At 47.1% G+C, this 26,500-nt stretch overlaps 1 protein-coding gene across 3 annotated transcripts in view; it reads right to left on the bottom strand.

Moving 5' to 3' along the window:
* LOC147422073 (uncharacterized) overlaps positions 1 to 25,924 on the bottom strand; it is a 43,521-nt gene extending 17,597 nt beyond the window's left edge. For 2 of the 3 annotated variants that reach the window (XM_086503690.1, XM_086503691.1), the window contains exons 1-2: positions 25,516 to 25,924; positions 7,027 to 7,121 (exon numbers count right to left, since the gene is read on the bottom strand). In XM_086503690.1, coding sequence (XP_086359816.1) covers positions 7,027 to 7,121; positions 25,516 to 25,724 — 304 coding nt within the window. In that variant the 5' untranslated portion in view covers positions 25,725 to 25,924. The remainder of the gene's footprint in view (positions 1 to 7,026; positions 7,122 to 25,515) is intronic. The other variant, XM_086503692.1, reaches the window with a different exon arrangement.
* Positions 25,925 to 26,500: the final 576 nt, after the last annotated feature.

Below are 26,500 nucleotides of genomic sequence, written 5' to 3'. Positions count from 1 at the left end.
TTACCCTTTCTGTCCTCATCACTCGAGTAAGAAGAAGATGAGCTCTCCAAGCTGTATGAAGAAGATGAAAATGAGCTGGGCAATCCTTTGAACCGTACACGCTTCTTCTGTTTTCTCGCGTTTTCAAAAGAGGATCTTTGGCCCAAGTAACCGGGGAAATCAATTCTCTTGTTACGTTTCTTTGGTTGCTTTTCTTTTGACTCCAATAGTTGGTTGACTCGTTTTTCAACAACGTCCGCAAGTTCATCTTCAATAAACATCCGTGGAAGAGGAGGTTGCTTGAGGACTGACTTGATTGGGGTATCGATGGCTTTCTGCCATTAGCTGATGCTGCGTAGGCCTCGGCGAGGTGGCCCGTATTCGTGATCTGCTAATCCATTCAAATTTTCTATACCACCTCTTGTTTCAGAAGTATCAAGAGGGTTCGCCTGATTCTTGCGGGATTCGTCATTTGAACCCATGTGTCTCGCGGTAAGAGGATCGGATTTCTTGGTAGAAGAGAAATCGATCATACTCTAATACTGCTGTCACAAGCTTGGGCACCCCAAGTAGGAAATCTGGCGCAACACGAGCTTTAAAATTTGAGTCGACATGGCCCGGTATAGTTCCGTGCCCTGAGGTGTTGGCCCCAAAACCTGGCGCCCCTTTTGGTATTTCTTTATTATATTAATGCTTGAGCAAAGTACAACACCCAAGGGGGGTCCTCTACTCACAGACTCTGCGTGCAGATGCTCTCAAGAGTGAGTCCCCTTGGGTCTTTTTTATTCTTACAAGGGATGCCCCAAAAGCAGAGCCCCAAAAGCTTCCAAACTTAAAAGCAAAAAGTCCCAAAAGCAATTGGCTCCAAAATCTGGCCCAAAAAGCATCAGCGCAATTTGCGGAAATCCGTACTGGCTGCCATGTCAGCCCTTGTCAGCGCAAATCACAGAAGTCTGTACTGTCTGCCACGTCAGCCTACTGCCATACTGCCTGTTCGTACGTTTGGCCACATCAGCATGTCATACTCTCTTGCCACATCATCAGTTTTGTGTGTGTGTGTGTGTGTGTGTGTGTGTGTGTTTTTCGGGCAGTATTTCCACGTCATCATTTTGAGACATACTATCTGAAGGGATTGCGGCAATTACAACAAAACCTTGCCCCTACGCTTCAACAGGGCTTGGCTCTTGCATCCAATATGGTTTCTCTCTATGGCCATCCAAACCACATGCCCCCTTTGATGACAACCCCTCCTACTATGCAAGGTATGCAAAGTGCCTTTCCATCTCAAAGTTTTTATCATGCTAGTGCCCCCTCAGGTCCTCAGAGCTTCTACACCTCAGCTTCCACCCCCATGCTGCAAGAGCAAAGACCACGTCGTCCCCCGCCTCGTCCGTCCAATGCCCCGTTTTGTGCTACAGGTGTGGCGAATATGGGCATTACCAAAGCTGGCTCGCTGCTGCTGTTCTCTCCCCCTCCCCCTGCTCGACATCGCGCCCCCTACTCGCCTTTGCCCTCCCTCCCCACCTACTCACCGCTACCCTGCCCTGCCTTGCCTGCTGCCCACTCGCCTGACCGCCTACCCTGCCCGCTGCCCACCAGCCTGCCCGCCAGCCCTGCTGCTGCCCACAGCCGCTGCCCCGCCTGCTTGCACATTACCCCTCATCCACTTCCTCGCCCTCTTCTTTCCTGCTCGATTGGTTCGACAACACTCTCGACGTGCTCGGTCCAGCAGGAGGTTTCCGTTCACCGACGCCTCTTCACCCCTTTTTCTTTACAGCAACAGACACAGATGAAGACTCAAGCTCCGCCACAGAGGGACTCCAATGAAGTCCCCTCGCCCGACCCCGCTGAGCCCACCATTCGACTTGCTCTCTCACCGACACAACAAGCGAGCCTAGCCACAGAGGTGGAACGCCTTTAGGCGACTTTAGTCATCTGCAAGATTCTCGGCACCAGACCCAGGAGAGGAGAGCTGCGTGATCTTCTCCACGCTCGCCTTCTTGCAGAGGTGGGCAAGATCTTGGATGTTCAGTTCCTCGGACGCAGCTACTATCATATAGAGTTTGAGACTTCCGAGATGGCGTCCAAGGTCATCGTGATGAGCCCCTTGGCCATCCGAGCAGTTCGTGCCCACTTTCGACAGTGGAGGCATGGTTTTGATCCAGCTATACAGATGTTCTGGTAGAGGAGGCAGACCTTCCCATCTACGTCTGCTTTCTTGGTTTGAGGAGGGAGTACCTGCCACTTTTGTCCAGGAAAGGCTCAGAGATTGGGACTGTCCTGAAGACACCTCGCACGACAGCCTCGGTAGCTGCCAAGGCGGCCGACATCCCCTCAATACGTGTTCTGGTTAGGGACACCCACACTCTCCTGAAGGTCATCCTACTTCCACAGGTGAGTGGGGGTGGTTTCGACAGAGCGTGGAGTATTCAAGCCTCCCAAATCGGTGTTTCATTTGTCGACAGATGGGTCATCTTGTGAAGGCTTGTCCACGGAGGAGACCCCGACCTACACCACAAGCCCAGGGCTGGCCAACAGCAACAGACAGAGCCACAGAGTACGCAGGCAGTGCCACCCTCCGAGCCTCGGGCTCAAGCGGAGGAGGGATGGCAGCAGGTTCATGGTCGACATCGGCAAGGGCCACCGCACCAACTTGGCACTCAAAGTGGTCCCCAGGCTCCTACCCACCAGCAGTGGGTTCCCACGGGGAACCGATTCGACCCTCTTCAGCAGGACGAGGTCCCTGCTCCAGCCTCCACCTCAGTCTCACCCTCGACAACCCCTCCCCCCCCCCCCACCTTCTCCCTCTACCTTTCCATCTCGCCCTCCTCCCTCTGCAGCTCCCCCTCGTCCCCCTTCTCCCTCGCGCCCCCCTGCTCCCTCATCTCCTCCCACTCCAGCCTCGCAGCCGTCCCAGGGGGAAGGGCCTTCCTCAACTACTAGGAGATCTCTTAGCAGCGCTTTTGCCACGAGTCGTTTGGCGAGAGAGGGACAACCTTTCTTGTGACCCCCTCTTCTGGTGCAGACGTCCCCCTTTGCAGCAATTCCTCGTGGTCTGATGAGCTTCGACATTTATCGCCGTTGGGATGCCTACGACTTTACACGCCGTTGGGATGCCTATGACTTTACACGGTTTCTCGGCGACCCTTCACTAGACCTTGAGGTAGCCTGCTTCAGAGTTCATGTTCTGTTCCTTGCAGCTAGGGGGATAGAGGCCTTGAACTCGACAATTGGCTTCTCTTTTCCCCTATGCGGCAGAGACCAGGCTGAGTGGTCTCTAGACTCATTGTTGGAGTGGTTGCAGACACAGGCCCTAGAGATCACACATCACATGGGAGACCTAGGGGTTACAGACTTGCTTTAGACTCTGTGGCTGTTGGCCAAGTTCTCTGTGACACCTCCGGATGCAGCAGGATGTAGACACATTGTGGTTCACTTCTTTGCTAACACTTAGAGCCCGCCATGTTATGTACACATACATGAGGACACCTCGACAGAGGAGGTTGCTTTGCGCACGGCTCATTCTACTTGGGCTTGGGCCATACACTCTTTGCAATCACGCCTATCTCGGGGATGCTTGGATGCGGATTACTCCCCATCCAAGCCTGCCTCGAAGATAGCACGGTTAGTTGCTGTTGCAGCATCAGTTCTTTCTCGCTCCCCATGAGGATCATCTCATGGAACGTGCAGGGATTAGGTGGGCCCCAGTTTCAACGTCAAAGGGGCCGACTGCGTCAGGAGCTTCAACGATGCCTTGTGGGAGGAGACATTGACCTTCTTATGCTACACGAGCATCATCTGTGTGAAAGCCGCATTAGACGTTGTGGTCAGCTTTGGCGTGGACGATATGAGACTTTTTGGTCAGCTGCATTTAGACCTCGAGGCATCCAGGGCGGGGTATGTATGACTATTGCGGATTCTTTGCAACAGGCCATTGTGGGCAGAGGGATTATTGTGCCAGGCAGGGCTCAGTGGATCACTATGCAAGTTCAGGGTTGCCTCGTGGGCTTCCTGAGTGATCCTCACAGTGACAGATAGGAAGAGGGGGCGGAGCACGATGCTACGCATCCCTGAGAGGGTTTTGTTGGACTCTGCGCTCAGAGAGTGAGTTGTGGTTCTTTGGACAGAGAGCTTAGGCTTGCAGGATTCTCCTGCTGACATAGTGGCCTCAGGACTTGCTCAGCTCAGTCGACTCTTTCTTCAGGAGTCCTCGGCTCGCCTGCTGGCTGCAGCGAGAGAGGAGGAGCAGCGTCTCCGACGGGGCGTTGCTTCCTTGCAGAGGATGTAGGAGCCACATCCATACAGTCCTTGGTTGGAGGAGCAGTTGCAACAAGCTCGCCAAGAGCTTGTCAGCACAGAGGAGAGGCGCCATGAGTATGCTTTCCATTGACAGGCATCTCAGTGGACCCAGGTGGGTGACAGAGTGACAGGCGCTTTCTTTGAGGTAGTGGGACCCGCCTTACGGATGCCAAGGTCACTCAGTTGAGGAGGCCCGACGGGTCAGTTGCTTCAAAGCCAGAGGACATGCGTGCAGTTGCTACTGACTTTTACTATGATCTATTGTCTGTAGAGCCTCAGTCATAGCGTCAGGATGCATGCAAAGAGCAGGTGTGGGCACAGATGCCTTGTCTTGACTGAGGAGATGCACCAAAGTCTTGAGCTGTCTCTTTAGCTAGAGGAGCTACACGCAGCTCTTAGAGCACTTCCCCGTGGTAGCTGTCCAGGTGAGGAAGGTTTGACTCCCAACTTTTTCTTGGAGTACTGGGACTTGCTTGCCTCAGATATCTGCAGCGCTTTTCAGTACATCCTGCACACAGGAGAGATGCCTGACAGCATGAGTGAGGGCCTGATCTACCTCAGATCTCTGCAGCGCTTTTCAGTACATCCTGCACACAGGAGAGATGCCTGACAGCATGAGTGAGGGCCTGATCTACCTCATTCCCAAGGAGGGTGGCTCCTTGGATGAGATTCAACAATGGCGACCCATCACCATCCTCAACTCATCCTATAAAATTCTTGCCAAGGCTCTGAGTTTGAGGATTCGGCCACTTCTAGAGAGCATTATACATGGGACACAGACAAGTTTTGTCAAGGAGCGTAGTATCCTTGACAACATCTTTACTTTTTGGGAGGCTTCTGCCCTCGCGCGGCTCCGTGGTGAGGATCTAGTGATACTTCTTCTCGATTTTGAGAAGGCCTATTATAGAGTTGACTGGGACTTTTTGGAGGGCACTCTGCGCAAGATGGGCTTCTCATATGCTTGGATCAGAGGTGTGTCAGCTCTGTACAGATGGGCATACAGTCAAGTACTTTTGTCAGGAGGTAGAGGTGATCGTTTCATGCTCACACGATAGGTCAGACAAGGCTGCCCTCTTGCCCCCTTCCTCTTCCTGTTCTATGCTGAGGCGATCAGCTGGTTTCTGGTTTCACAGCAGGTTGGTTTACGTGGCTTAGCGCTCCCTATTCAGGGAGATGAGCTACTGGATGTTGAGTTTGCACACGACTCAGCCTTGTACTTGGATGGCCAGGAAGCCAACCATCACAGGTATGAGCAGGCTCTTGAGACCTTTTGTTGTGCATCAGGCGCACTGATCGACTGGAGAAAGACAGTGGCTTTCTCAGTTGGTAGTGCTCCTAGCCGGATTGGATGCCAGGTGCGGGTTTCAAATGGATTCCCCCACGGACTGCAGTTCGATACTTGGGCTGTTAGGTTGGCTTGGACTTGTCTCCCGAGCAGCAAATTGCTCCCCTCCTCCTCTCCATCAGGAGGAAGTTGTTGCATTGGAGCTCCGCACGACTTTCTCTGGCAGGCAAAGTTGTAGTAGCCAACCAAGTGTTGTTGGCTACTATGTGGTACATCACTTCTTGTTGGATCTTTTCGAGTTCTTGCATCAGTCAGGTAGAGAGGCTGATTAGGAACTTCCTTTGGTCAGGGCGTGACATTCAGATTGCCCGGGCCAAAGTGGCATGGCCATTGGCAGGTCATCATTCTTCCTTGTTCTCAGGGAGGGTTGGGGATCATAGACCCAGCACAGCACAGAAGTGGGCCGGCGATTACCAGCACCAGTGGCATCCCTCACCATCGCGCAGCAGAGCAGGGGTAGCGGGAGAAGGTGGGTTTGTGACGAGCATGATGCCTGTTTGCGCTCTCTGTGTGAGAGTGCTGAATGAGCAGGTTGGGGTGAGTCCACACTGTGAAAAGCCAGTGCTGGTCAGCGCCATCATTGAATGAGGTTAATGCCAGGAGCTCATCAACCTTATGCAGATCGCAGGTCCTCTCGCAGGTGACAAACTGCATTCTTGATAAATCCAGCAGTAAAAGCAGAGTGAGGACGTGCACGACCAGGAAGACAGGCAAGAAGTTAGGGTTAGGTGTGATTGCAAGCACTCTTACCAGCTACAACTGAGCCACGAGATCATAAACTGTAGAAACTGTAAAAAAACTGAAAAAGGCCAGGAAAAAAAACCTCTTCTAAAGAAAATAAAAAGTTATTTTAAGAAAAAATTTAGAAAGATCTGAAAAAAACCTATGAATTTCAATAGCCCAATGTTTTGATCTGTTCAGAAAAATGTTCGTTGCAAACTCTGCCTATAGACAAGCCAGCCCAAAACCAAAAAAGATCTACTCTGAGAATCTTTTTGCAAATGGCTATAATGCATAAAATACTACAGTTACTAAGTGCCCTGAAGTGTGGCAGCAGCAAATGACTAACATAAGCTGCAGATTTCCCATGCCCCAAGACAGTAGCATCCTTTGTTATCATATTTTAGGCCAACAGGCATCTAGATTCTAAACTACAGATGATCCCATTTGGAGAAGGCCCCTGCCTCGTCAAGAACTTCTTGTGCATTCGTAAGTTCATCACACTGGGCACACCAACTGAAATACAACAGCCATGCAATCTTTGATGCAAGAGATTGTACCCAGCCATCATACTAAATTGTTACATGATTGGTGCAAATTCTACACAACACATTTGGCCAACATGGCATTCCGGTCTGCTTTTCTCTGCATTAGAAACAGAAGAACTTTTGATGTGAACTCACCACCGAGTGCAGCAGCTAGTTCAAGCATTTGCTCATTCAAGCGATCCCTTCGAAGTTTCTCTCTTTCTGCTTTTCTTGTGGGAGCAGAGCTAGTCCTGTATCCATCAAAAAAAAAAAAAAGCTTACATGCAAGCTTGTTGGCTTTCAGCCAAACATCTTTCTTGAAGAGTCATTATAAAATTGGCTGTCAGGCTTTTTCATACAGGACACGAAGGACCAAATGACCTACTCATCAGTAGGTTTTCCTTTTTTTCCTAACAAGAAGCAATAAAAGCCAATAAAAGGCGACATAACTCAACTTCCCTATGCATGCCATACAGCAAAATCTCTACATAATAGGCTTAACAATGGCCAAGGGGGAAACCACGTTTTCAAAAGCCTGTCACCTAGAGACAACATATATTAGTGCATTCAATTTATTTATGCATATAGTCCTCATTGAATTGCATTCAAATTGTTTTTTTTTTTTTGAAGGTGTAAATGTATTAAAAAATAAGAGAAAAAACGATATAGAAGACCCACAGGAGGGGGTGGGCGTCGGGACAGCCCCATATTGCATTCAAATTGTTGCTCTTGTGAGTGACATAAATCCTTGACAAAGACGGCATACACAAGATCTTATGCCTCACCACAAGCCTACATCAAACGAATGATAGAAACCAAAATTTTTACAAACTAAGCATAGTAGCCATGGGACACATTCTATTGAAAATATTTTGTGTATAGCACTTAGCGTTGATAGAAAATTACATATGCTTTTTTGAACATTAGAAAGTTTGTACTGAAATATAGAACTACATATTTGTTTCTTTTGCACATAGAGGAGAGAGAGAATGGATATCTTCCTCCACAATTTGTGTCTATACACCCCTATCCTCAAATTCTCATAATGGTTCTTAAACCAGTGTACTTTGTAGTTTGATTGTTCATGTGGTCATGCACCAAACTTTGTAATGGTTCTTAAACCAGTGTACTTTGTAGTTTGATTGTTCAAGTGGCCATGCACCAAACTCTTTTTGTTTTTTCAAGAAAAGATCTTTCCATTAGTTAAAAAACTGCCCAATGTGCTACAAACTGCCCCTACTAGAGAGGGCTACATCAAAAGGTGGGGAGACTCTCCCAACAAAAAGGGGATATGTACAATGCTGGCTAAATCAAGATATGGAAGGAGGAAACAATCACATTGGTGGGCGGTATGCCATCTACATGAGCTATGGTGAAGAAAGGCCCTAGTCGCCAAAGTCGCAAGAAGGCCTCGCGATGCTCCCGCATGTGGTCGGAGCTGCCTTGAGACCTCTCAAACTGTCCCCTGAGTGAATGAATCAGCTCCAGCCAGATGTCTTGTACAATCTCCGCCGGTGGGACAAGTTGAGCCTCAAAGATGCGGAAGCATTGGGCTCTCCAGATGAACCAGAGTGTCAGCCTACAGATGAGCTTCTCTGCTCCAATCCTAAGGTACAAGTTCTATGGCAGGCTGGGATCTAGGCTGGCCCTCCTGAATCAGAGTCATCCTGCTGATTGAAACCGTCTCGAAACGAAGTGTTGGGCTCGTGAGGGTGGACAAAGCTGCAGCTCTTCAAGTGTACTGGCTAGCTGTCGAAAGTGCAGGCATCAGTGGAAGAAATTCGAAGCCAAACATGTTGTGCTGTCACAAACTGGTGACGTGGCGTGCCACAACACACACACACATATATTCATTGCTGGCTGCATTGATGACGTGGCTGCCCGTACACCCTCTGCAGGAAATCCTGAACTGCTGACGTGGCATTGCTGGCGTAGCAGGCTGTACGGATGCCAACGCAAATCGTGGCGGATTTTCCGGCAGCAGGGAAAAGCAGTGCAGCTTTTAGGCCTTGCTTTTATCTACGCAAGAGAGCTTGAGAGAGGAGAGAAACATCCTTTTGCTTTATTTTTACAAGCAAGAAAGAGGAAGAACCTTTGCTTTATTTTTCCAAAGCTTTTAAGGCTTTTGAGTCTAACAACTTTTGGGCTCTGCTTTTAGCAACCCGTGTAATCTTTAAATAAGTGGGCTGGCCTCTCAAAACCATAGTCACAAGGGACGCATTTCGGGACAGGGAACGGGGGACGGGGCTCAAATGGATTTTTAGTGTAAAAAAGAGGACGGGATGGCAAGTGGGGACGGGAAGCCCGAAAAAGGGCGTCCCCTGTGACTATGCTCACAACTCAGAGCATCTGGACGCAGAGTCTGAGTGTGAGCGCCTGCCCACACTCTTGTACTTTGAACACAAATTAATACAAAAAGAAATACCGAAAGGGGCGCCAGTCTTTGGGGCCAATATCTCTAGGCACAAAACTCTGTCGGGCCAGTGTCGAATCAATTGTGAACTGTGAACTGTTTTGAAGTGTTTATTTGTGCTATCGCTGTGGATTCTTGACTTAGAGTTCCAAGTCTGTTACAGTGGTATCAGAGCACGGCCGATTTCTCTTCTACGGGAAATCCGATCCCTAATTTTTTTTTCCGTGGCACCTATGGCTTCAGGCAAAGATCAGTCGACTCCCTCTACATCCGGAGATGCCAGAAGGGATCACAACAAAGATTCAGGCAAGGAGTATGGCCCGCCTCGGCCTACTCAGGCGAAGCGTCTAGAGATGGAGCGTCAACGATTGATCGGCGACGCAACAAAGATAATGCTCAATTTTGCGAAGGATCCAAAATTTGCAAAATATATGAGCGAGACTTCTTTCGAGGAGGTGCACACGCAGTGGCAGAAGACCACAAAACCACCCCGAAAACCCGCTCTCAAGAAACCTCCTACTCCCAAGAAGTATACAGAGAAGGAATTAGAAAAGGTGGTTGATGCACAAATTGCTCAGCTTTTTGACGCGCAAAACAAAGCTAAAAAGCACGACAAAAAGCAGAAGAAAGGCACTGACTTCTCGGGTTATTTGGGTCGTCAGTCGACACTTGGAAAGGCATAGAAACAGAAGAAGCGTGTTCGATTTGAAGGAGTACCCAGTTCTTCTTCTTCTTCTTCTTCTTCTTATAGTTCTTCTAGCTCTCCTGACTCGAGCAAAGAAGACAGGAAAGGCAAAAAGCGAAGCAAAAAGCAACGCTTCAGAAAGGGCAAGAAAAAGGCAAAGAAGTCTAAATCTCGCCCCGTGATAGACAGTTCTACAGAGGACTCGTCTACAGACAGTTAGAACTCTGATGACAGCAACTTTTATGCAAAGAAGAAGAATTTTTACAAAGCCAACCAGTATAACTTCCTGGAAGATAAAAGCAAGAAAGTCCGAGAGTTTAAGGAAGGTGGACAGTCAATTAAATTTGACACGTTTTCTGGATATAGAGATGCTTCGAAGGCTTTGTCTTTTGTACAGCAGTTTGACATTGCTTTCGCAGAGGTGCCTCTTACTTTAAGGGGAATGCTCGAACTTGGTGGTCCACGCTTCTATTAAACAAGACTGTGCCAGTTAAATGGCTGAAATTCAAGAGGCTTTTTATTTCTTCTTGGCTGACTCGAGAGTATGAACGTGATATACGCACCGCTTGGAACCATCTTCGGATGACAAAGAAGGATATAGTGGACGCTTATTGCGAGAGATTCTAGAGCTCTTTTCTACCCGCCTCTTCATTTAAGAAGATCTCGTTCAAGGAACAGATTGAGCGGTTTACCTTGGGTCTACCTACAGAGATCCAAAATCACTGCTTGGAACAAAAGTCAGCTTCCATTAAGGAGTTGACGATCATGCGAAACGAGGTTTTGCCATTCACTCTGGCAGTTTGACCTACCCCACCGATGAGATCATGACACAGAACCGAACAGACTTCGATAAATGAAAGTAGAAAGAGGAAGAGCAACCCAGAAAAGAAAGATACAAGACCCAAGCTTACTCCTCAGGAGAGAGCTCGCTACATTAGGTAAGGGAAGTGCTTTGGATGCGAGGAAACTGGACATATCTCCGCGAAGTGCCCTAAAAAGGCACAGAAAGAACAAAACGACAAGGACGACGAAAGGCCTGAGAGTTCCAGAGCAATTGAGGAACGTGGAAGAAAAGGCAAGATGAAAACAGGACTAGTTCCAGATTGCGTGGGTACTGATCCTAGCACGTTGGACAGGAGCCGGAATTGGCGGGCGACTCGAGATCATTCCCGATCGAATAAGACCACTTACGGAGGCAGTTCTAGCAGCACCCGACAGGGACGTAGTCATTACACCTGTCATTGGCAAACTTCGGTTGCATTGTCAGGGGTATTTGGGGCATGAGGACTTTTACATAATGCCTTTGGAAGATTGTGATGTCCTCTTGGGAATTCCCTGGTACCACAAGAACATCGCCGTGGTCGACTATCGGGCGAGGAAAGCGACATTGACAACAAAGAAGGGCAGAACCATTGTACTTGATATAAAACTTAAGGGTGAGTCTTTCCCTATTGTATCGGCTTCGGCCATTTCTAAATTAATGAAATCCAGTCTGTTTGTTTACTCGATCTTTTTGAAAGAGTTGAGTGATGAGGATAGGACAAATATGTCTGAACTTGATAAAGAAAACCAAGATTTTCTCCACTCTCATGCCGATTGCTTCTCAGAGGGCCTGCCAAGCAAGTTACCACCTGCTCGTCCTGAAGATCATACTATTGATCTGATACCTTGAAGCACACCACCGAACCGGCCACCTTACCGTGTGAGCCGAGCCTAGAATGAAGAGATTATGAACCAAGTGAAAGACCTCTTGGAAAAGGGTCTTGTCCAGCCTAGTACTTCACCGTATTGCTCTCCATTGTTGTTGGTTTTAAAGAACGACGGATCTTGGAGAATGTGCATCGATTATAGAGCTCTCAACAAAATCACCATCAAGAACAGATTTTCGATTCCTAGGATTGATGATATACTCGACAGATTACAGGGATCCTCGTGTTTTAGCAGGATTGATTTGAAGAGTGGATATCATCCGATTCGAATCGCGCCAAGAGACATCTACAAGACAACCTTTCAAACGACTTTTGGGTTATTTGAGTTTTTGGTGATTCCCTTTGGCTTAACCAATGCTCCTGCGACATTTAACCGGATGATGGACGGGATTTTTCGAGAGTACAAGCTATTTGTTGGCACTTTCTTTGACGATATCATTGTTTTCTCCAAGGATGAGGCAGAACATAGAGATCATCTGCTTCAAGTCTTTCAGGCATTACGAGATCACAAGTTAGTGATTAATGCAAAGAAAAGTCAATTTTTCCTACCAGAGATACACTTTTTGGGACACATTGTGTCAACAACAGGAGTGCAAATGGATCCAGCCAAGATAGAGACTATCCGTGATTGGCCCGATTTGAAGAATGTCCATGAAGTTAGAAGCTTCTTCGGATTGTGTTCGTACTACAGGCGGTTCATTCGAAAGTTTGCAAAGGTTGCTTCCCCTTTGCATATCTTGACACAGAAAGGAGTCCCTTTCTCGTGGGGACCCACACAGGTGACTGCCTTTCAGACATTGAAAGAGAAATTGACTACGGGACCAATTTTGACTTTTCCGGACTTGCAGAAGTCATTTGAAGTATATTGTGATGCTTGTGGTCGTAGTTTGGGTGAGGTCTTAATGCAAGAAGGCCATGTCATTGCTTACGAGAGCCGATTCTTCTCAAGGCCAGAATTGATAGCACAGATTTATGAGAAAGAGCTTTTGGCGGTTATCCATGCTCTTACTCAGTGGCGGCACTACCTACTCGGAGCGGATTTTACTGTCTTTACAAACCATCAGAGTTTACACTACTTCTTGTCATAGAAGCAGCTATAGAAAAAGCAGATGCAGTGGGTGAACATCTTGTCACAGTTTCACTTCCAGATTGTCCATGTTCAGTGACAGAAGAATTTGGTGGCAAATGCTTTGTCTCGGAAGCCGTTGGTTCTGGCTATTCCCGCGATACATCATAGGAGCTTCGAGGATATGGTCAACCAGTATGCCACAGATCCGGATTTTGCAGACATTTTCACACGGATACGGGATGGGGAGACAGTAGCGGGATATTCCATTCGGGATGGCTACTTGATGAGGAAAACCATGTTGTGCGTTTCACAGCCATTGAGGGAAAAGGTTATGACTGAATGCCACTGTCCGCCTTTTACGGGTCATCGCGGCATTGCTACCACCATGAAAGGGGTAGAGAGAGACTTTTTTTGTCCGAGACTCAAGAAGGATGCGGACGAGTTTGTGCGCATTTGCTTGGTATGCTAGAAGGTCAAGTTTGACAGGCATAAAGCACAGGTATTGTTATAGCCTTTGCCCATACCCACCCGCCCCTGGGAAAATTTTGCAATGGATTTCATTTTTGATCTCCCGAGAACACAGAGTGGTCACGATGGTATCTGGACTGTTATTGATAGATTTAGCAAGCAGGCTCATTTCATTCCAGTAAAGAAAACAGTCAAGCCGGATCACTTAGCAAGACTGATTGTGGCCCAGATTTTCAGATTACATGGCATGCCTGAGACGATTGTCTCCGACAGGGATCCCAGATTTACGAGTTTGTTTTGGAAGGCAATTTGGAAAAACATTGGCACGCGGTTGCCGTTCTCGTCATCTTTCCACCTACAGACTGACAAGCAATCTGAGATTGCCAATTCGATGGTTTTAGATTTATTGAAGTCTTATATCTCAGATCAGAAGACTCAATGGGAAAAGTATCTACCTTTGGTGGAATTTGCCTACAACAACACAATACACTCTTCAACGGGGAAGGCGCCATTTGAGATTGTTGAAGGTGCTACGAAGGTTCCACCCTTCCTAAGCACAAAAGATAAGATTTTTGAAGCTGACGAGTATAGGAGCAACTTAGACACGGCTTTTGCCAAGGTCCGCGAGGCTTTGCGGAAATCTCAGGACAGACAGAAAAAGGTAGCGGATCTCAATCGTCGCGATTTGAAATTGAAGGAGGATGATTGGGTGCTCTTACGTTTTGAGAAGGCACACCTGAGAAAGAAAAAAGGAAAAGGAGAGGCTTTTTCTAAAGCTAAGTATGAGATACTACGGACCTTTCCAGATCTCCGAAAAGATCAATGATGTCTCCTTCCGACTGAAATTGCCTGACACTTTAAGGATTCACAATGTATTTCATGTGAGTCTCTTGAAACCTTTCAAAGGTGATGTGTCCGAAGATGGGGAGCCAGATGAGCAACCCGAAGTGGAAGAAAACGAGGAGATCCTTGTTCTCGAACAGATTTTGGCACATAAGGACACAAAGAATAAGGGTAAAGTAAGAAGGCAGTTCTTGGTTAAATTCAAGAACTATCCTGCATTGGATGTGAAGTGGATGACGGAGGAGGACCTTTGTGAACCTTTACCTTGAAGCTTTTGGTTTAGCATAGTCTATTCCAAATGGATCCCAGAATTCAGCTTGGCCGCAGATCTGGTGCAGTGGGATGCACAAGAGGGGAGTTACTCCGCTCCTTTGTCAACAGATGCCTCGATTTTTAGAATACTAGAGTCACTGATGTCTCTTTGAGCTTCAGCAATACTGAGAGCTGTCAGTATTCTGTTGTATGACTTTATGAAATGGAATTCCTGAATATGAAACTAATTTGTTCTTGACTTGTTTTTAAGTGCAAGAACTGATAGACGAAATGACTGCAGCATTTTGGTATGAATGATCTCGAATAGACATGGTTGCAATAGGGTTAGTCAATCGGGCATCTATGAGGTCCTGAGTGGATCTAGATGCGATTGTTAACTGCATTGTTGATAAATCATGGTCTGCGATCCGAATGAATGTTGAATGTCATGTGATGTCCTGTGATGTCAAGTGATGTCATGTGATGTCGTGTGATGTGACTGTCGATTGGTACATGTGCTAGATATGTGTTCCTAGTGCATCGGTACTAACAATCAGTGTCTGCTAAGACAGTTTATGGCTTCTGTCTGTTTTGCAGGCGTAATCGAGGGCGATTACAATGCTTTCAAGAGGGGGTATGTCACAAACTGGTGACGTGGCGTGCCACAACACACATATATTCACTGCTCGCTGCATCGATGACGTGGCTACCCGTACACCCTCTGCAGAAAATCCCGAACTGCTGACGTGGCAGGATGATGTGGCAGGCTGTACGGATACCAGCGCAATTCGCAGCGGATTTTTTGGCAGCAGGGAAAAGCAGTGCAGCTTTTAGGCCTTGCTTTTATCTACGCAAGAGAGCTTGAGAGAGAGGGAGGAACATCCTTTTGCTTTATTTTTACAAGCAAGAGAGAGGAAGAACCTTTGCTTTATTTTTCCAAAGCTTTTAAGGCTTTTGAGTTTAAGAGCTTTGGGGCTCTACTTTTAGCAACCCATGTAATCTTTAAATAAGTGGGCTGGCCTCTCACAACTCAGAGCATCTGGACGCAGAGTCGAGTGTGAGCGCCTGCCCGCACTCTTGTACTTTGAACACAGATTAATACAAAAAGAAATACCGAAACGGGCGCCAGTCTTTGGGGCCAATATCTCTAGGCACGGAACTCCGCCGGGCCAGTGTCGAATCAATTGTGAACTGGAACTGTTTTAAAGTGTTTATTTGTGCTGTCGCGGGGGATTCTTGACTTGGAGTGTCCAAGTCTATTACATGTGCCTAGGAGGGGTCCCACAGACAGTGGAGCTGTGTCTCAAGTGTATGTTCATAGGCAGTACATGCAACAGAGTGACCTTTGTGCACCAACCAACTTGACACACATTTAAAGGCCCTAGGCCTGTCCAAAAGCAGTACATGAAAAGCATCAAGACTTAAAATGTCACAAACTTATGACGTGGCATGTTATAGGTTGACCCAACTTATGGGCACCTGCCCCGACAGGGCCTGGGGACAGCTAGGATTAAAAGAAAGAAAAACGAAGGGCTACAGCTGTACGAAAATCCGCAAAGTGCGTTGAAGTGCTGATGTGGCTTGCCGTACGGATTTCCGCAAAACGCGCTACTGCGCTGACGTGGTAGGCTGTACGGAATTCCGCTTTTTGCGCTGCTTCCTTTTGAGAGCCAATTGCTTTTGAGTTTAGAAGCTTTTCATGTATTGCTTTTCCCAAGGCCAAGGGCCTTTAAATAAGCCCCTTGGGCTCTCTCTGGCTCACTTTTTGTTGACGAGCAGGTGAACAGAGGCGCCCCAAGGGCAATTGTACTTTGCTCAAGCATTAATACAAAAAGAAATACTGAAAGGGGCGCCAGTCTTTGGGGCCAATCTCTCTGGGCATGGAACTATGCCGGGCCGTGTCGACTCAATTGAACTGTGAATCAAGTTTGAAGTATTTTAAAGTTATTGTCTCTCGTGTGTCGTGCCAGATTTCAGACTTGGGATATGCAAGTTTGTTACAGTGGTATCAGAGCTCAGTCGATCCCTCTTCTACCAAGAAATCCAATCCCTTTTCTCGCGACGCACATGGATTCTGGCAAGAATCACACGACTCCTCCTGCCACTTCAGGAATAGGAGGTAGCACGGAAAATTCAAATGGATCAGCAGATCACAAATACGGGCCACCTCGGCCCACACAGTATCAACTAATGGAGATGCAACGTCAACAACAAGTTGATGAGTGCACAAAGCAGATGCTCCAGTTTGCAAAGGATCCACAATATGCCAAATTTTTGGCCCGGCACCCGATTGACGAAGTGCATACGCATTGGCAGAAAGCCATTGACTCACCAATAGAACCGGCCATCAAGAAACCTCCTACCCCAAGGATGTTTACTGAAGAAGAACTTGATGACTACGTCGAAAGACCAGTTAACCAACTTTTGGGGACGAAGAAAAATTCGAACAAACGCAACAAGGGGACTGACTACCCTGGTTATTTGGGCTGTCAATCTTCTTTTGCAAGTGCAAGAAAACAAAAGAAGCGTGTACGCTTCGAAGGACTGTCCAGTTCATCCTCTTCTAACCATAATTGGCAAAGAATTGGGTATGTCAAGTAGAAGCATGAATAATATTGTTGTAGGCAAACTCAACCAAGGCCAGCAATTCTACCCAATTGTCTTAATGGTAGTTCATTGTACATCGAAGATACTACTCTAGAACTTGATTCACCCTCTCTGTTTACTCGTCACTCTACGAATGATTGGCTGAAGAGAGGTTGATCTTCGCTCCTCGAAGCTTAAACAAGCCTTTCCAAAATCTTGATATGAATTGTGGTCCTCTGTTTGCTCATCACTCTGTGGATGATTGGCTAAAGAGAGGTTGATCTTCACTCCTCGAAGCTTAAACATGCCTCTCCAAAAGCTTGATATAAAATGTGGTCCTCGATTTGAAACGATGTGATCTAGAAGTCCATGATAGCGGTAGATAACCTCGAAGAAAAGCTTTGTCATTCCTTCTCGAGTGATTGAAGCACAGTGATAGCTCTCTCGTAGCTTGCGACGCTTCGTTTTGAGTCTTGACGACTATTTCTGCAAAGTGTACAGAGCGAAGAGTACCAATGAGAATAACTTGAGAAGCACCATCCGCGTAACACTCTGGTTCCATGGATAAAAACATCCTCTTTAACTTTTGTAAAACGCTCTGTAGCTTTTGTCACTAGGTGTCACAAATTGCTGACGTGTCAAGCCACTGACAAACAGAGCCAACCTACAGATCCCGGCCGAGGGGCCTAAACCCTAGAAGCAGTAAAGAAGCAGGAGTTCTCACCAACTTGCAGATCCTCCCCGAGTAGGCCAAGCAATTAAAGAGTTCCCAGTTATAAGTTTACTGACTTATGGGACCACGTCCGATGGGGCCCAAGTGTCTAGGAACATAACATTAAATAAAAGCAGGACCTACACACACACACACAAAGTATTTCTTGCGTAAAAAGTGATGACTTGGCAATTGTACGGATGTCCCATAAGTTGCTTGATGTGGAAAGTGTATGGAATTCTGCGTTTTACGTTGGTGGATGATGACATGGCAAGCTGTACAAAATATCTTGAAATTGTGTCACAAATTGCTGACGTTCAAGCCATTGAAGAACGCAACCAACTTGCACATCCCGGCTGAGAGGCCTAAACCCTAAGAAGGAGCAGCAGAAGCAGCAACAAAAGAAGTTTGTACCAACTTATGGGACCCCGTCCGATGGGGCCCAAGGAACTAGAAGCAGATCCCACAAGGACAAGCACAAAAACTGATGACGTGGCACCCTATACGGACGCTCGCAATTCGGCCGACATGCTAACGTGGCAGCTGTACAGATTTCCGCAAAACACAGTAATAGCTTTTGGCACTATTGCTTTTTGAGCCAGATGCTTTTGAGTTTGAATGCTTTTCATGTAACTGCTTTTCAAGGCCAAGGGCCTTTAAATATGTGCAAAGGGCTCATTCTCTGGCATGCTTTAGTACGAAGGTGCAGAGGGTGGAGTACTGGCGATGTCAGAGTTCAAGCAATATAAAGAAATATCAAAAGGGGCACCAACGTTTGGGGCCAGTGCTCTCTTGGGGTGGAGTTCCGCCACTCCCATCTCGTGTCGTGCATCTCTTTCAGTTCAATTGTTATTTGAAGTGCTTAAAGTTGTTCAATCTATTCTTTTTCGTTGGCACGTGGTGCTCGTTCCCCTGACAAATTGCGTTGGCTGCTTTTGGGAGGCCAAATACTTTTAAAACTTGAATATTTTCAATGTAACTGCTTTTAGAGGCCAAGGGCCTTTAAATATGAGTCAAGGGCTCATTCTTTGACACGCTCCCGCGTAGAGGTGCAGAGGATTGAGTACCGTCGTTCAGCTGAGTTCAAGCAATATAAAGAAATATCGAAAGGGGCGCCAAGGTTTGGGACCAGTGCTCTCCGGGTGGAACTTCGCCACTCCTCGTCTCATGTGTCGTGCATCTCTTTCAGTTCAGTTGTTATTTGAAGTGCTTAAAGTTGTTCAATCTGTGCTTTTCCGTTGGCACCTGGTGCCCCGTCCCCGTTATAATGGTATCAGAGCTTCAAGCGTGTGCTTTTCTGAAAGCATACCGGTCCTACCAAAGAGCAGACAGATCAAGATGGCACTTCCAAAATTACCAGGAAATTTTATCAAAGAATCTTCGTGGCTTGACCCCTGACTTATTAGACACTTCCACCCTTACTCCATCACGCATCGGGCGCGCTCCCACCTTCATCGCTCTATCTTACAGGGCATAAGCCATAAGGAATTCAAAATCACTTGCACGAGAAGGATCAAAAAAAAAAAATCGAGCCACCGTTTTTCTCAAAGGCAGTGCCATAAAGTGGTGGAAGTCTATATTTAATCTTTGAGCAAAGTACAATGAGCCCGCAGGTGTTCACTCTCAGACCCTGCGTCCAGATGCTTTGAGAAGTGAGGCCCTTGGGTGTATTTATTCTTACAAGGGATGCCCAAAAGCAGAGCCCCAAAAGCTTTCAAACTCAAAAGCAAGTGATCTCCAAAAGCTTTAAACTTAAAAGCAAAAGTTCCAAAAGCAACTGGTTCCCAAAATCTACCAAAAGCAATCAGCGCAAATTATGGAAATTTTGTACAGCTGCCAGCAGCCACGTCGGCATGTCAACGTGAATTGCGGAAATCTGCCACGTCAGCTTGTCGGCGCATTTTCTGGGCCTACCAGCAATGTAAATGTGTCCGGGGCCAACCACGTCACCAGTTTGTGACAGAGTACCGGTGTTGTACTGAGTTCAAACAATATAAAGAAATAGCAATAGGGGCGCCATGGTTTGGAGCCAGTGCTCTCGAGGTGGAGCTTCGCCACTCCTCGTCTCGTGTGTCGCTCATCTCTTTTAGTTCAGTTGTTATTTGAAGTGCTTGAAGTTGTTCAGTTTGTTCTCTTCCGTTGGCACGTGGTGCCCCGTCCCTAGGGGCACTTGAGGTCATGTCTGTAACGCCATGGCTATTGTGGTCGAATTCTTTGTCGTCTCTAGAACTAATGTGCCTTTCAACAAGAGCAAGCCTCTTTCTCAAGGCTTCCTTGCGCCACTGTCTACTGCTTCCTGCCATATGGACACGGACCACTTCAAATTGTAGTCCACTGCAAACAGACTATAGTACACTGACACACACTATAAATTCATTGAGAGATTGATGTACAGTAGACTGCATTGTAGTAGTACATAAGTGCTCAAAAGACCACAAAAGCTTACATATAGCACTCTCAGATGCTGTCAAAACCCCACAGTAGAATACACGGAGAGCTTTACAACTTTTGTAGTGTTATATTCCGAAATCCTGTACAGGACGTGCTCAAGAGAACACTAGAGAACATTGTATCAAACCTGCTCAGGGAGAATGATGGAGAGCGCTGTACAGACCTACTAGGGAGAATGCTTGGACGAGATGGCGGGGGTAAGGGCGAGGGGGAGGGGGTGGGTAGTGGCGAAAGAGAGAGGAGGTGGGTAGGGGTGAGGAGGTCTGTAGAGGCCCCTCTTTCTTCCGCCACTATCCACCCCCTCCCCCTCACCTCTACCCACGCCATCGTTTGACCCCTATCGAAGCGTTCTCCCAATCAGTTTTGTATAGCGCTCTCCAATGTTCTCCTCGAGCAAGTTCGGTACAACGTTCTCCAGTGTTCTTTCGAACACGTCCTGTACACGATTTCGGAGCACACTACAAAAGTTGTAAACCTCTCCATGTATACTAATGTGTTTTGACAGCATCTAAGAGAGTTGTATATAAGGTTTTGTGGTCTTATGAGCCCTTCCGTATTGCTACAGCGCAATCTATTGTACATCACTCTTAGTGAATTTATAATTTGCGTCAGTCAGTCTGTCTGCAAGACTACAATCCGTAGTGAGTCCATGTCCATATGACAGAAAGCAGGAGGAGTTGTCCAGGGAAGCCTTGAGAAAGAGACCTACCCCTACAGAAAGACATATTAGTTCTGGAGATGGAGAAGAATCCGACCACAGTAGCCATGGCGTTACAAACATGACATCGAGTGCCCCTGGTGACGAAAGTTACAGGCGTCTGCACAGGATTCGGATTCGGACTTAGATTCGAGCTTCGAATCAGGCCGCTCCAACGTCCAAGGAGAAGATTCCAAAGGTAAAAAGAAAGCAATAATCAGTTATTAAGCCATGAGATCAGCAGGCTTGCAGAAACCAGCAAAATTCTCCCTAAATTTTCCCTTACAACCCCCTAATCCATCTCTTCACGGCGTACTCTCTCGCAATCAGCTGCAGAATTGGGTTGAACGACGTTGGCTCATACAGATTTACCAATTGATGTCCCTATAGATATGGTTCATGACCTTTTAAAGCTTTTTTCAAAGGTACGAGGTCACACTCTTACTGCAATACGAATTGGTCATGCGTTGGGGATGACAAGCTTTCCATAGTTAAAGTCGGCTACACGTGCATACTCTCAGCTCTCTAAAGACGCTACATTCCAGGCATGTCAAGATTTGTTTCAGGCTCATCACCCCCACTACGCGAGGAACAAAGCGCTTTTGGCAGTCTTCAAATATTACTTTCTGGTCGGGAATGCCAAAGAACCAAAAGGAAGATGTGATGTCTCCACTAATTTTTCACACTATGATGGCCTCTACTGCCTAATAAACACTATACCTTGTGGGTTTCATCAGATATTGTGTACATCAATGCAATCGAGGGCAAAGAGATTTAGAGTCCAAGTGCAGTCCACTCAGTCGAGCTTCCAATGTTTTGCGGTCCCCCATGTTGGCCTGTGTCATCAACATCGATGTGAGCCTTGTAGAAGTGGATAAGAATATGCTACAATTGCTTCTATTGTGCCGGTGATTAGCTATGCCATTACTGATCCACCTCTTCTTGTTACATCTGCGGCCTCTCCCTCACATGCACCTCTACCTACTACTAAACTCCTGCCACAGTTACTATTTCCCACACACCACCTACAATTACCTCGTCATCTCTCCCTATCTCAAATTCACCCATTGAGCATGTTACTCCCCTAGGCACTATTGTTGCATCTTCGATTGTGGCAAACTCTACTTCGTTGTTCCGGCTATCTAAGGAGATCCTTCAAGAGTCAAAGAAAGCTATCGCTACCATTGAGCTTCGAGTAGAGTGGTTGGTTGCTACTCACCGACGCCACTCAGCCACATGTGGCCATGGAGGGATGCCTGCGTGTCGTCGAGAGCGTAATAGCGGACAAAGATGCTACAATCTTTGCTTTACGTCAAGCCTTGAGAGTGAAATCCCAAATCATCGACAACCTAAAAGCTCAAGTTTAGAGATTTCGAGAGATGCTATTACAGGGAGATATGGGAGCTCAGCAGCCCAACACTAGAGATTACCATATTCCGGCAGCTATGGGGTATGGGTGCATGTGTCCAGTGAGACAGGTACAAACTCCTATGGGTTATGGGCAACCAGGTCCCTCCACAGTTTATGGGAGGTGCTCAATCTCCGCATCTCGACTACTATCCCGGGGGGTTTCAGCAGCCGCCTACATGACACAGATGTAGCCGACACAGAGTTCCTTGTGAGAAATTTGTGCACATTATTATGGCCGTGTCAGTTAGAGGCCTTAGCACCATCCAGGATAGGTGCTTCCATCTGCCGCTCAGCAGGTGGCAGCCACTTTCCCACAGCACTAGTTTGTAGAGAGCAGGGTGCAGTCGCCTACGATCGATCTTATGGCTCCACCTCCGGAGGCAGACTCTTCGGGTGTTGTAGCGGCGATAGTAGTGACGACACTCTCTCTAGGTTGACACAATCGAGAGAGTGTAGCTCAGCTCATTGTGTGTGCATACCCAGTTTTTTTTCCGCTTACTTGGTACATGCAGTTTCCTTTCACAGTTTTTAGCGTTTTCTCTCACTAAGACGGTGAGTGGTCTTGTAGCGGGCAACTTGTAGCAGGGCTACAGTGTCACTTGCACAGGATAGGCAATTAGTTACAGTTGGTGTGGGCTTCACACTGAACGGACTCTCGCCTAGGCAATGACACATGGCAAAGATATGGGTGGTGGTCTAGTGGACACCGTGGCCAAATCCAGTTTGGAGATAGACGTAGTTGGATTGTCAGGCTAGACGTGGTGGCTCTTTATGATTGTATATATGTGTAGTTGGTTCTAGTCGTCAGACGCTTCATCTACTTTCTATGGTCTAGTGTCTTGAGTCTCGTGTCTTGGGTCTAGCACCGCACATCTGCACTCTCCTTGCACATTGGAGCCTCAACACCCCATTGTACCTGTGAGTCCTGGACCTTCCCTCTCTGTTGTGTTGTAGTTGCGCTCGGCTTTCGTGAGCAGGTGACTTGCATAATGAATGGGGCAATCCAAGTTGAACTCGTTGCTAGGCTGAGCCAGAACACTACCCACAGCAGTCTAACTAGCATCGGTATGTACATGAAAAGTGAGAGACTAATCTGGGGCAACTAAAATGGGTGCCTTAGTTAGGAGCTTTTTTAAGTAAGTGAAAGCTTGGGCATCAGCCTTCGACCACTGAAACGGTACAACAGCACTCGGGTGCCCATCTGGCATATCGATGATGTGGAAGCTCTAAGCCATGTATATAGGATATTGATCTCGTATGTGCCTTGACCACAATCAGTGTCGCCCCCAACTATGCTCTGACAATCTCATGCGCGACTATGGCCTTACATCTCCTCGACCTGGATATCATCTCATCAACTTGGATATCATAGTCACTAGAGGTCTCTCCATAGCTCTAGGTCCAACCAGTGTGAGTGCGATGGTCCAAGTTAGGGCCCCAAATCTGCACCACATACAATAATGTGGAGGTCACCAATGTGTCAAAAAGCCATAGCTTAGTTCGGGGCACGTGGAACTGTACCTGTGAGCATATCCGCTCTAAGCCCCGCCCTCATGTCAGCCTCACTACTGCTGCCTCTGGAGAAAGACAACGCTCTGAACTACTCTTCCAAATACAGGTAGGCCTGGCCATGCATGAGAGCCAATGTTGATGCCTTGGTTTAACGACAGGTCTCTATCATGTGCAAAGGTCTGTAATGCATCAACCTGCTTCTGCAACCCCTGTGTTAGAGTCAGCTACGAGCACAATGTCATCCGCATATAAAAATAGGGGTATCCAAGTACCTGATAGCTGTCTCCTCTATCTCCCTCTTTGTTACTATCGTAAGAGTAGTGGATAGGTGATAGTGGAGCATCCTCTCAGGTGTCTCACATTTCTCACAACATAAAGAACTATAGGCCTACCTTTTCATCAGCCATCGTGGTGATGATTCTACTTTTCCTATGTTTGGTATCAGAAATATTTCTCTTGGAAATCAAACAAGACGAGACCAACTTCATCAAGTATATCTTCTCCCACCCCAAACTCTTGACTGGCACCAGAAGTTGTGATGCTAGTTTCGAATGATGTGCTTCATGTGCTTAAGTTATCAACAGCTCTCTTCTTCATTTCTGAAGCAACTTCAGAAGGTCTTGGAATCTATTTTGATGATGAAGTCATTGAAGCAATTGATGGGAAAAACCTCTCTGATGTGGCTGATGGTCCTCATACTTTCCAAAATGGATTCAACTGATCATAAGGAGTAGTTCTCAACAGTCTTTCTAGGTCCTTCCAAAATCCCAAAGATGATGCCATCCCTCTTGGATACATACCATCCACAAGCCTCCACAGCAGGTGTTGGCATCCCATACCACCAACCCACACCATCCTGGTGCCTGGGCGAAGCTCCTATGGGAATGATGAGACTAGTATCTGAGAGTAGTGATCAACCAATGAATGCTAAGAGTGGCTTCATACCTAGAGGCTAATGTTGCAAGGGCCTCCCCCGTTACAATTGATTGTCGTCCTTCACAACATCAGAGACAAGGTTGGTGAAACGAATCTGAAAAACAGATATAAACTCCCAAATGTTGTCCGAGTTCAGATACATGTTCAATTATGATTGATTGTTTTCCTTCAAAATGTCATCAAAGAGAAGGTGAATGAAACAACTCTAAAACGCTTGTACAAGCTTCCAAATGTTGTCAAACTTGGGTTAGCACATTTTACATTCATGACAAGAACCGATAGCCGCATAAAATTGTCAAAAAACACCATCTCCTCCGACCAGGCACCAAGATGGGTTCTATTGTAATCCTCCAAATGTAAAGTTCCTCAAGCGAAACCCCCTCTTCACACAATCCCAATTGTTTTCTCCACACAACGAGGAGTGACACAAATGATAAATAGGAAAATGAGATCAGTGGGGCATTTCCAATTTCTAGAAAACGCGCTAAAGTCAAGCAATGTCATCGTGGCCATTGCTAGTCTGAGGCTTAACGATTGTGTCGTCTCTCTTCACTAAAATCTGTTCGCTTGCATATGACCTTCAACAACACGGATGCATATTCCCTCTTTATGTATAATTCTGACATCAACTGCAAGCTCAATTCTCTGAGTACAATCTGTTCGCTTTGCATGACCTTTAACAACATGGATGTGTACACTATCTGAGTATAATTCTCACCTTAAATGCAAACTCAATTCTCCGAGCAAAATCAAAGCACATGCACAAAAAAAGCAATTGAAAAGTTTGTATATAACACACAGTTATGGAAGCATGCACATTACCAAAGTAAAATATTCAACAAAGGGATTTTCTTTTCAGAAGGAAAAATTGATATAAGGCATCTTTAGTTCTTGCTACTTACACAGTACCTCCTTGGCCATGGTTTGCCAGTTGACTACGTTCACGTGTGATACCCACCTGTAAAGCAGAGCAAAAGGTATCACATGCACACAATCCTGCGTCCGCACTGGAACGTGGCCGAGGATCCCGAGGATCCGCACTGTCTACCTCGCCCACTTTCACATGGGTCGAAGTAAGGGATTTGCATGAGCCTGAACTTGAAGCTGCCATACTACACACTCTCTCTCTCTCTCTCTCTCTCTCTCTCTCTCAAACTACACGGAAGAATTCCTGGACTGATTGGGCAGCAGCCATTTGAATAAGCGTTTTACTTCAAACCACTCTGAGCCCGAAATGAAGGAGTGCGCGCGTGTGTGTGTGTGTGTGTGTGTGTGAGAGAGAGAGAGAGAATTGGGGGGGGGGGGGGGGGGGGGGGGGGGGGGGGGGGGGGGGGGAGCTCGCTCATCTAAAGGCAAGGAATCCGCGCGCGGTCTTACGAATATGCAGGGAAAACTGGCAGGAATGGGAGAGAGCTTCCGGATCATCGAAGATTCGAAAGATCGAATGGCACGCAACGAGCACACGCCCTTGGACCCACGGTTTTGACCCTGAAGCCGCCTTCATTTTTCAAGGCTGCTCCTACTTTACTATGGAAGATGACAAGTCTACCAAAACTGCCGTGACCCCTCCTTGGCACTAAGTAACACCTATATTTAATGCGGGGAGAGTAATGGGATCGACGGTCGGGATTGGGGGCGGGATCTTGAGGCACACTAAACCTGGCCAGCATGAAAAACGAGGCGTGTCATCAAAAAAATGGGGGACATTAAACCTGGCCAGCGCGAAAAACGAGGTGCATCGGCGCGATTTGAACCCGCGACCTCGAGGGTCCGCGTTTAAGGTCAAATGGGCTAACCACGACACTCGCATACACATTGTGTATCCCAAATTATTTTGACGCTGTAATATTGTGAGTTTGGGGTGCATTGACCACGTTGTCCAGGTTT

Source organism: Adiantum capillus-veneris, chromosome 27 (genome assembly GCF_014529385.1).
Source record: "Adiantum capillus-veneris isolate H3 chromosome 27, ASM1452938v2, whole genome shotgun sequence".
NCBI lineage: Eukaryota > Viridiplantae > Streptophyta > Polypodiopsida > Polypodiales > Pteridaceae > Adiantum > Adiantum capillus-veneris.
This window is presented reverse-complemented; position numbering and strand designations above follow the sequence as displayed.